The sequence below is a fragment of the Nematolebias whitei genome, chromosome 19 (assembly GCF_014905685.2).
Source record: "Nematolebias whitei isolate Nwh7 chromosome 19, NemWhi1, whole genome shotgun sequence".
Classification (NCBI taxonomy): Eukaryota; Metazoa; Chordata; class Actinopteri; order Cyprinodontiformes; family Rivulidae; genus Nematolebias; species Nematolebias whitei.
The window spans coordinates 39047649-39059559 of record NC_056516.1 but is presented as its reverse complement, the minus strand read 5'-3'; the positions used below and the strand labels follow the sequence as shown (position 1 = coordinate 39059559).

Here is an 11911-nt window from a genome sequence, read left to right as displayed (position 1 = left end):
CTGTCTCACTCACTCCTGTCTCACATACACCTGTCTCACTCACTCCTATCTCACTCACTCCTGTCTCACACACAAACACCTGTCTCACTCACTCCTGTTTCACACTCAAACACCTGTCTCACTCACTCCTGTCTCACACACAAACACCTGTCTCACTCACTCCTGTCTCACACACAAACACCTGTCTCACATACACACACACCTGTCTCACACACAAACACATGTTTCACTCACTCCTGTCTCACACACAAACACCTGTCTCACTCACTCCTGTCTCACACACAGTGTCTCACTCAATCCTCACACACACTTGTTTCACTCACACACAAGTGTCTCATTCACACCTGTCTCACACACAAGTGTCTCACTCACTCCTCACACACACCTGTCTCACTCACACACAATTGTCTCACTCACACCTGTCTCACACACAAGTGTCTCACTCACTCCTCAAACACACCTGTCTCACTCACACCTGTCTCACTCACACACACCTGCCTCACTCACACCTGTCTCACACACAAGTGTCTCGCTCACTCCTCACTCACACCTGTCTCACACACAAGTGTCTCACTCACTCCTCACACACACCTGCCTCACTCACACCTGTCTCACTCACAAACACCTGTCAAACACACACCTGTCTCACACCTGTCAGCAGTCTGAGAGTTGTTGCTTTCAGTTTGTTTCTTACTGACAAAAAACAGCTTTTATTGTATTTATTCAATGTGAATGTTTAATTTATAAACTAAATCTTAATTAATTTAATTAATAAACTAAATGTTCTGATTTATTCCAGCTTTTCTGTTCACTGAATAAAGACTGTCCCTTGGTGCTTTCCGTACCTGAATCTGTGCTGTTTGTAATGAACTTCAGGTTTTTTCGGCTCCGTGTACGTTTGGAAAACTCGGCTGCGGTCCAGGAAATATTTGATCAAAGCTTCAGATTAATAATTAATTTAAAACATTGAGTCAGGTGGGACCAGCTGACTGGAGTAATTTATTTAATGTTTCATTTCTGAGGGTCATTAACAGCTGATCAGTGGAGGACAAACAGCGTCACTGCGAGAACAACAGCTGAACAAACGAAAAACGAGGAGCAGGAGGAAGGTTTCTGCATCATCCTCCTCCTCTAAAGGTCGAGGAGCCTGACGGATCAGGAGGATCGGAGGAAAACCACGACAAAACCTGCAGAATAAAAATATCTGAGGGAAAAACATGACTCAGCATGAAGTCATAATGAACTCTGGGATAAAATCACTTTAAAACTTTTGTCTCCGCATTAAAGTAAACAAATATTAATGCACATAAAGTTTAGTTTTTACACTTTTATAATAAACGGCATTTGATTTATTTTATTTATTTTGTGCTAAATGGATAAAACAGCAGTTAAAATAAAAAATATATAAATATATTATTATCTGTCAATTTTGTGTTTAAAACTTCTTAGAAAAGTTTGATTGTTTGTTTTGAGTTATTTTGAATTTTTGAGCTATTGGTTCAATTTAAAGAAGCAAAGACAGAATTATTATCATTATTATTGTTATTATTATTATAATTATCATTAATATTATTATAATTATTACTATATTGATGCTACTACTACTATTATTATTATTATTATTATTATGTTTTAGTTTTGATGAAGTCTGGACTGGGTTAGGGTTTAGGGTTTAGGGTTAGGACTGATCTGGACTCACGGAGTTTGCAGAGCCAGCAGACCAGGACCCACAGGGCCACCAGGTACGGGACTTCGATGTGGTGCCAATTCCACCTCACGATGGGCAGCGTGGTGATCACTGCTGCACCGTGACCCGAGCTGCTCCCCGTCTCTGTCTCTGCCACCGTCTCTGTCTTGTGTCCAGCGGTTGACACCACAGTCCCAGGTGATGGCTCCACGTTGGCCAGACTCGGGCCTCCAGAGAACATCAGCAGCACACAGAGAAGCAGAGCTGAAGATGCCGCCATGTTTGGTCCAAAAGGTCTTGTTCCTTGAGCTGTGGGTGCGCTCAGACTCTGGTTCCTCCCACTCAGGTGTCTTGGTGTTTGTGCTCCCTGACCATGATGGTCCTCCGTCTGCTCTCCTCCCAGCCCAGGATCCAGTTTTCTTCAGCAGGTGAAGCGCTGCCCGTTCTGCTGCTCCACCGTCTCCTCCCCCTCTGAACCCAGACCAGCTCGTTTGACGACTTTACTCAAAGGTGGCCCTGATGCCGTTGTTTCCGTCTTTAATGACTGAATAAGTAACTTTAACCTGATATTAAATCTCACACGCAGAAAGAGTTCAAAATGTCTGACGCACTTTCTGATTTCAGAAACGAGTTGTGGAATGTGGACACGATCACAGACCCTCCCTCTGCAGTCATCCTTCCAGCTTTGGACACGACTGATGATTTCTGATCATTTCTGAGTTCATTGATGATGCAACTGAAACTAAAACTCTTATTTTGAAGTGTATTTATGATCTTTATTGTGAAAATCTGACATAATGAAGAGCTTTTAGACAAGTTGTGGATCTAGTAAAACTCTGGACCTCCTTCAGTTTGTCCACAGGTGCTGCGATCACACAGGTCTTATTCCATCTGTCCATTCATTCATCTTCTTTCCAGTTTTCACGGCCAAGGCAAGAAGGTAACAGGTCTAGGAAAGACTTCCAGACCTCCAGCTCCTTCTAGGAGATCTCAAGATGCTCCCAGACCAGAGAGGATGCAGTTCTGGTTCTGCCCCTGGGTCTCCTTCCAGTAGGAATTGCCTTGAATTATCCAGGAGGATCAGATGAACCTCCTCAACTGATTCCCTTTGATGCAGAGGAGCAGCAGCTCTACCTCGAGCCCCCCCTTCAATCCTGCAGAACCATATCGTCTGCATAAAGTAGAGATGAGACCCTGAGGTGCCCAAGCCAGACCCCCTCCTCTTCATGACTGCTCCAAGAGGAGTTTGTTCAAGTACGACCACTTTTTCTTCTTCTTCTTTCGGCTGCTCCTTCTTCAGGGGTCACCACAGAGAACTAACCCTCATGAAGACTTGGTGATTGTTTTTACACTGGATGTCCTTCCTGACCAACCACAGACCACTGAGCTACCACAGCCTAGACAAGGATACTGTGGTCAACAGAGTCAAAAGCAGCGGTAAGGTCCAGGAGCACCGGGATCACAGACTGACCAGAGTCATTCGCTAAAAGGATGTTGTTAAACCCTAACTAAAGCTGTTTCAGGGCTGTGTTTAAAACCAGACGGAAAGATTTTAAAAATCCATTCTCATTCAGAAACTCATTAAGTTGAATAAAAACTATTTGCTCTTAGAAAGAAAGTGAAGCTTGGAGATTGGTCTGAAGTTTGAACAAGCTGGAGGGTCAAGTCCAGGTTTTTAATTCATGGATTTAGTACCACTAAAGTGGTGTCCAATTCTGGTCATGAAGGTCCACTGTCCTGCACGTTTTAGATGTTTCTCTGCTTGGACACGCCTGATCTGGAAGAAGGAGGGAGTAACGGCTCTGCAGAACTTGTAGACCCGCTGAAGAGCAGGGAAACATCTAAAACGTGCAGGATCGAGGTTCCCCAGGACCAGGATTGGAATTCTATTTTAAAGGTTTCTAAAAGAGGAAAACTGGCTCAACAGTGTCTACTTTGATGTTTTTGACTTAATGTGAAAGGCTGAGATCTGGTCCACATGTAGGACTCACCAAGAGAGTCTCCTGAAGACCCAGCAGAAGGTTGGCCATTTTGGATCAAAGAAGCCATTTTGGGGTTTTAGTGGTCGTACTTGAACTTGGGAGTGGTGGCACAGAGGTTAGAACACTGGGCTGGGATTACTGGTGCAGCATTAGAGTGGTTCTGTTTGTATCTGAGTGACAGGAGCTTCTGTGTTAATGTTGGTAATATGTTATCTGCTTCAGTGCCTCTTTCCTACGGGGTTCCACAGGGCTCGACTTTTGGACCCCTTCTGTTTTCACTGTATCTGCTCCCTTTGGTGTCTATCTTGAGGAAACGGTCTTTCTTTCCACTGTTATGCTGATGATTGTCAGATTTATCTGCCCTTAAAACCCAACAGTTCCTGCTCCATTCTCTCTCTGCTAAAATGTCTTGATGACATCAAGGTGTGGATGCCGTGAAATTTTTCAAGTTTTAACAATGGAGTTGAACGTTTTCTGGTAAAATCAGTAAACTCCTCGATGTTCAGCTGCGTTTGTGTAAAAAGTGTTAAAGATCTGAAAACAGTGGAAAGTCCAACTTCCTGTGACCCGTTTAAACTCTGACTGAAGGTTCTGACGTCTGAGCTGGAGATCCAAACGGGCCTGGGCTCAACGCTCGCTACAACTAAACACCACTGATGTCTACAGGGACATGGGGACAGTTATGAATCTTTTTTTTTTTACCAGTTTTTTCTCATCGTAGGACAGTCAGAGTGCAATGTTCCTGATCAAGATGCACGTTTTGTTTGGGGGCGGGGCGAGGGTATGGGTTGAAAGTGGAAAAATAAAATAAAAAAGAACAGCAATTTTCAAAATACCATCGACTTAAAGGATTATATATATATATATATATATATATATATATATATATTATTCTTTCGGCTGCTCCCTTCTTCAGGGGTCGACTCGCCACAGCGAACCGGCGACCTTCCAATCGCGGGCTCACCTTCTCTAGCCTCTGCACCACCACTCCCCCTGTGTGTGTGTGTTTAAATATATGCATGAGTAAGTGATCATTGTAACAGCTGAAGGTTGTTAGCTGAGCGTGTAAAGTATCGCAGCTGTTGTTTTGTCACTAAACAAACGTCGCACAGGTTAAAAGTGTCATCGTGCTCACATAAACACTGAATTATAACTAAAGACATTACATTGTGGTTCACATGAAGGACAGCGAGGACACGAGTTCTGCTGAAGAAGCTCAAAGCCAAACACAGCTAAATGCTAGCTAAAAGCTAAGTTAGGAGAACTTTTAGCTGAATTTGTACTAGAGTTAGCGTTAGCAGTTGGTCTGCAGATGAGCAGAAGAAACATTTCAAAGGGAACGATGTTTCTCAAGGATCAGAATGTGTTTATTTTATTAAGCACCTTTTGTTGTAAATCAAGTTAAATATTTTTAAAAAGTATAGATTTATAAAAAAAAAAGATGCTAACTGCATTTCATACATGAGCTAAAACTTTGGATTTATAACAAGGTAAAATAGCACAGAAGAAGTTTGATTATTTAAAACCAGTAAAATAAAAACGGTTAAATTATTTGTTCCAATCATCAAAGTTCATGTTCAATAATCAATAATAATTTGTTCCAATCATCAAAGTTCATGTTCAATAATCAATAATAATTTGTTCCAATCATCAAAGATCATGTTCAATAATCAATAATAATTTGTTCCAATCATCAAAGTTCATGTTCAATAATCAATAATAATTTGTTCCAAACTTCTTTAATTTAAATTTTCTGATCTTTTTATTTCAGACAAGTTCCATCAGATCAGATTATAATTTTTTTTGTAAGTTTTAAATGTTTGCTAGAGAAACTAAAGTCAGTTTTTGGTTTGCAGCCAGGACGGATCTGGACTCACGGAGTTTGCAGAGCCAGCAGACCAGGACCCACAGGGCCACCAGGTACGGTTCTTGGACGTGGTGCCACTTCCACGTCACGATGGGCAGCGTGGTGATCGCTGCTGCTCCGTGGCCCGAGCCGCTCCCCGTCTCGTTGGCAGCGCTCGAGGTCTCAGCCGGGGCCACCGGTACTGGAGCCACGTTGGCCAGACTCGGGCCTCCAGAGAACATCAGCAGAGCGCAGAGAAGAAGAACTGAAGCTGCCGCCATGTTTGGTCCAAAGGTTTGATTTCAGCTGTCGGCGCTCTCAGATTCTCATTCCGCTCCCTCAGGTGTCTTTGTTCCTTACGTCCAGGTGTCCCCTGACCATGATGGTCCTCAGACTGCTCTGCTCTCAGTCCAGGATCCAGTTTTCTACGGCAGGTGAAGCTCTGCCCATTCCGCTGCTCCACCGTCTCCTCCCAGTGTTTACCCCGTCCCTCCATTAGTCAGGGGATGCTGCAAAGATAAACAGAGAAGATGAGACGGCAACAGGACGAGCTGCGTTGTACACATGAACCGTTACTTCCTGCAGGGACGCTCCAGAGTCTAAAACCAGGACTTGGGTTTGACACCAGTTTGTGGTTTCAGACCTCCTTGTCACCAGCTCAGAGTTCAGTTTACTGGAGGAACTGGTGAGGGACTTTAGGGAGAACCAGACCAGGGACCTGGTAGGTCAGAAGTTTCAGGCTCCATCAGGCCATGAACGGGTCTGAAACCACGTACGGTGGAACAGCGGAGCAGCAAGGACGCCCTGGAAACATCTAAACACCAAAACGAGGAGTTCAGCGTACCAGTCCCCAACATGTCCCCCTGGACAGGACAAACCTGTCCAATGCCAGCTGGAGGAGGTTGGGCCTTGACTTCAGACAGGAAGCTGCACCATCTATCGTCCATTCATTCATCCATCTTCATCCATCCATCTTCATCTAATCCTCCATCCATCCATCCATCTTCATCCATCCATCTTCATCTAATCCTCCATCCATCCATCCATCTTCATCCACCCATCATCCATCTATCATCCATCCATCATCCATCTTCAAGTTCATGGCAAAAACCAATGCAGACATGTTCCTGTTTTTATATCACTTTATAATGTAGCTGTTTTTGTTTAGCTTTTTTAAATTATTTTCTTCCATTTTTTTCAATTTATTAGTTTTTATGTGATTGTCTATTGTTGTCTTCATTCTGTGTCTTAATCAGGTCTCTCTTTAAATGAGTCCCCGAGACTCAATGAGACGAACCTGTAGAAATAAAGGTTGAATAAAAAACTTCTATCATCCTTTCATCCAACCTTCAGGCTCATCCATCCATCAGCCAATTGTGTGTCACGTCCAATCTTATTTTGAAAAACTGCGATAGAGCGAGTCAGAGAAAAACGAACTGTGAAATATCGAGGGACAATTGTACACGATTCCCTTTCCTGCATTCTGGTGTATTTTAACGGGTTGTCTACGTTTACCTACAGATGTAAACACTTGATTCAATAACTATTTTAGAGAGCAACAAGAAGTAGCCTGACCAACAGCTCTCCTTGTGTGAACAGAGCACGCTCCGCTTCTCTCAAGCATCCTAGCCCCGCCCACCCCATGTCGAAAACTGCCAGAATTAACGTAACGCTAAGCTAGCGGTATGCAATACAGACACGTTAGCTAAGATGCTACAGATGTAGCGCTCTGCTTCTCTCACACATCCTAACCCCCCACCCCGTCAATAACTGACAGCACTAACGTGGCGCTAAGCTAGTACGCAAAACAGAGGTGTCTCCCCCTCCTCCCCCCTCAGCTCCCTGTCAAGGCAGATGACCTTGAGGTGAGTTGTTGTAGGTAACCACAAAAACCTGGAGTGGACTTTTAGTGGTTTGAATATGCTCCCATTAATCAAGTGGAATGGATTTGTTCATGAAGAAACAGAAACAGCACTGGGTGAACTAATGTTTAATGAAATGTGTGTGTGTGTGTGTGTGGGGGGGGGGGGGGGTTCTGAATGAATATTTTTAAATGTGGGGGGACACGTCCCCATCCATCCATCCATCCATCCATTATCTTTACCCATTTATTCTATTTTGGGTCACGGGGGTCGCTGGTGCCCATGTCCAGCAATCACTGTGCGAGGGGCGGGGGACACCCTGGACGGGTCTCCAGTCCATCACAGGGACACATAGAGACAAACGAGACAAACAACCATTCACTCTCTCACTCACACCTAGAGACAATTTAGAGTTACCAATCAGACTAACATGCATGTTTTTGGACTGTGGGAGGAAACTGGAGTACCTGGAGAAAACCCAATCATGCACGGAGAGAACATGCAAACTCCACCCAGAAAGGCCCCTGGACTGGGGTTTGAACCAGGGACCTGCTCGCTGAGAGGCAGCAGCTCTACCAGTTGTGCCACCGTGCTGCCCGGGACACGTCCCCTCCACATATAATTGTTGCCACGTCCATGCTCCTGGAGAACTGAACTTCTGACCCGATCTCTAAGGGAGAGTCCACCTACCCTGCACAGAGAACTCATTTAGACCTCCTGGATCCAGAATCTGGTTCTTGCAGTCGCTACTCAGCGTTCAGGACCAGAGGTGAGGGAGGACCATGGACTGAGCGGTAAACAGGGAGTTTCTCCTGCAGCTCAGCTCCCTCTTCATTATTCTTACAGTATTATTATTATTATTATTATTACGTTATTATTATTATTATTACATTATTATTATTATTATTATTATTATTATTATTATTATTATTATTATTATTATTATTACAGTATTATTATTATTATTATTATTATTATTATTATTATTATTATTATAAGCTATAATGAAAGTGATCAGGTCTGCAACATGTTTCTTCTTGTTCTGTATTTACTGAGAAACAAAGTGACAGAAGTGAAAATAAAAGTTATCTCTGGGGCAGCTGCCTCACGGCGGCCATGTTGAATTTTGAGTTCAGGGTTGGTCAGAGACCTCCAGCTGTCTGATGCAGGGACCTCCTGTACAAATGACCATGCTGCTGGGAGCAAACAGTCATAGGATCCTTTCAGCCCCTGGTTTGTTTGTTTGTTTGTTTGTTTGTTTGTTTGTAAAGATAAAGTAAAATCAAATTGTTGAAACTGCACATCACCCTACGATCGTCTTGTGATTAGAAGTGCAGTTATTGTCAGTTTGGTGGGACCTTGAGCATGAGTGCAGTGTTGAAGATGCTCTGAGTGTTTGCTGTGCACGACTCTCAGCTACTACCACTCCGAGTCTGAGCTCCGTACCTGTGAAACCATCCGGGTTTAGGATTTAGGCTCCGAGCTTGATTAGACGTCCTGACGGTCTTGAATTGGGTCGACACCAAAGGGTAATCAGTTGATGACCTACATCCAGTCACCCCCGGATTCTGTTCAATTATTCACAAGATATTTTGCTAACAGACAGACAAGGCTGATCCCAGCGAGGGCAGCGTTTTAAGCATGTGGTGGCACTTGGTCTCAGTTTTGTGAATTACTCTGAGCTACTACCACTCCAAGCTCAGCATTACAGCGTTACGGTGCTATTTCCTCACGCCAGTTGGCTGTGGCGGCCATTTTGAATCAGCTGCAGATGTGTCAGCTGATCAGAAGTTGTGTTTGGACCCAACAGATTCAGATGAAACGCTTCGCCCTGACCCGTCGTGTTGTGTTCGAAGGGATCACCTGCTCAGATCTTTGTGGCAGGTGATGCGTTCGGGTGCTGCGTCAGATTAATGGAAAGCAGAGTTTCCGTGAAGAGGATTAGTGAGTGTGGTGCAGGTTTACGTCGATGAGGCGAGACAGGAAGGTGATCTTTCTTCTTTATGGGAAAGAAGCAGCCGAACGTCCCCTCCTTCGGCTTGTTGAGCCTTCATACGTGTGTTTAGACGACAGAAACGTCTAAATGACCTCGATTCGTATTGTTCCCGCTCCCTGACCTCATTATCAGCAGCTCACAATAACACGGGCTTAAAGTTTAACAGAAGTATCAGCGTTCCTTTCACCAAGAACACACTTCAAATATTTATTTAGATTTTAAACAATTGAAACGTTATCAGTCGTTTTATTTTTCACACTAATCTGAAGGATCGAACCGAAGAACTTTTACTTTTAATCGTTGTTTGGAGGATTCATGAAACTATGAGACATATTTCTGCATTTGTCATATTTATAAAGAACATACTTCAATTTTCATGTGTGAAATTTTATTAATTTTAATCCAAAAACACTGAAATTGTTTATTTTATTATAACTCCAGAAGCTTTAGAGAATAAATAATCAAACTGCGCAGCAGACGTTTTAAATGCAACGCCTCATTGAATAAAAACAGCAGCTCTGTCGGTGATATTAAACTTTTTCTGTTTTCAGTCCAATCACGGAGCGTTTGTTGGAACCAGGACTGGATTTAGTTTTGTCAGGAGGCTCGAGCTGTTGCCACAACTCTTCTGCTCCAGTTTACGGTAAACGAGCTGAACTTGGTCGTTCAACTGGTTTTATTAAAACCACGAGTTCAAACAGAAACGTGAACATTTGTTGTTGGTTTCCAGGTTTTGATTTGTTTTGGTTTGTTTTTATGATCAGCTTCTGCAGACTCTGCTGTTTCAGCTGCTTCAAAATGTTCGGCTCATTCAGGAGGTGGCTGCTGTGACTTTGGGTTTTTGTAAATGTTTGAAAATGTTTCAAAGTGTTTAACTTTATTTTAAAATATCCTTCCTGTAGAAATGCATTCATGAGAAATATAACCTTGACTCATGAATCCTGGCCAACTATAGACCTACATCTAATCTAACTTTCATCTAAAAAATTCTAGAGAAACTAGTTGCAGGTCAGTTACATGATCATCTACAAAGAAATAATCTGTTTGAAGAGTTTCAGTCAGGGTTTAGAGCTCATCATAGCACAGAAACAGCACTAGTAAAAGTCACTAATGATATTCTCATGGCCTCAGACAATGGACTTGTGTCTCTACTGGTCCTGTTAGACCTCAGTGCTGCATTTGATACAGTTGATCACAATGTTTTACTACAGAGGCTTGAATATGATGTTGGGATTACAGGAACAGCTCTAAAATGGTTTAAACCAGTTTGTAAATGTAAATAATAAATCTTCTTCATACACCAAAGTTAGACATGGAGTTCCTCAAGGTTCAGTGCTTGGGCCAATACTCTTTACTTTATATATGCTTCCATTAGGTAAAATTATTAAACAACATGGGATAAATTTTCATTGTTATGTTGATGACACACAATTATATTTGTCCATTAAACCCAATGAATCCAATCAGCTACTTAGACTACAAGCATGTCTTAAAGACATAAAAACCTGGATGACCCTTAATTTTCTCCTGTTGAACAGACAAGACTGAGGTTTTGGTTTTTGGACCTGAGCACCTTAGGAATGAATGTTTCAGTCTTTCTCCCTCCTTAGATGCATTAATCTGTCCTCCAGCTCTAATGTTAAAAATCTTGGTGTTATTTTTGATCAGGACGTGTCTTTTATCCCCCACATTAAAAACGTTACTAGAACCTCCTTCTTCCACCTGCGTAATATCACTAACATTAGAAACATCTGATCTAAAGATGATGCAGAAAAACTGGTCCATGCATTTGTCACGTCTAGACTGGACTATTGCAATGGTTTATTATCTGGGTGTCCAAATACTTCTTTAAAAAGTCTTCAGTTGATCCAACATGCTGCTGCCAGAGTCTTAACTGGAGTTACTGGGAGAGATCATCTCTCTCCAGTTTTAGCTTCTCTCCATTGGCTCCCTGTCAAATCCAGAAGAGAATTCAAAATCGTACTTCTAACCTACAAAGCCCTCTACAACCTAGCTCCATCTTATATTACAGATCTTATTGTTCCATATTTTCCTAACAGAGCACTTCACTCTCAGACTGCAGGTTTCATTCAACCTTTATTTCTACAGGTTAGTCTCACTGAATCACGAGGACTCATTTTCAAGAGAGACCTGTTTTAGACAGATAACATACAAGAACAGCTATAATTATTAACATTTCATGAGTATAGAAAAGTTATTTAGCATGAACTGACATTAACACAAGTTTTAAAAAGCATAATACATATTTCTTGTGGTTACTTGTGGTTCCTAGAGTTTCCAGCAGCAGAATGGGAGGCAGATCTTTCAGTTCTCAGGCTCCTCACTTGTGGAACCAACTTCCAGTTTCTGTCCATGAGGCTGACACATTGTCCAGTTTAAGACTTTTCTTTTTGATAAATCCTATAGTTAAGGTCAGATTTGATTTCCTGAGCTGTCCCTTAGTTCTGCTGCTATAAGATTAGACTGCTGAACAAACTGACCACATGTCCTCTCTCTACTCTGTTTATACTTGTAATT

The 11911-nt window shown here is 42.5% G+C and overlaps 1 protein-coding gene across 1 annotated transcript; it reads right to left on the bottom strand.

The window, feature by feature from the left end:
- Nucleotides 1-5546: 5546 nt before the first annotated feature.
- LOC119425958 (sodium/hydrogen exchanger 3) lies at nt 5547-5962 on the bottom strand (the record flags this gene model as incomplete). The annotated part of the gene is given in 1 exon segment (XM_037693515.1): nt 5547-5962. A coding segment is annotated over 1 exon segment (250 nt), but the record flags the coding sequence as incomplete, so codon positions are not given.
- Between the last annotated feature and the right edge of the window lie 5949 nt (nt 5963-11911).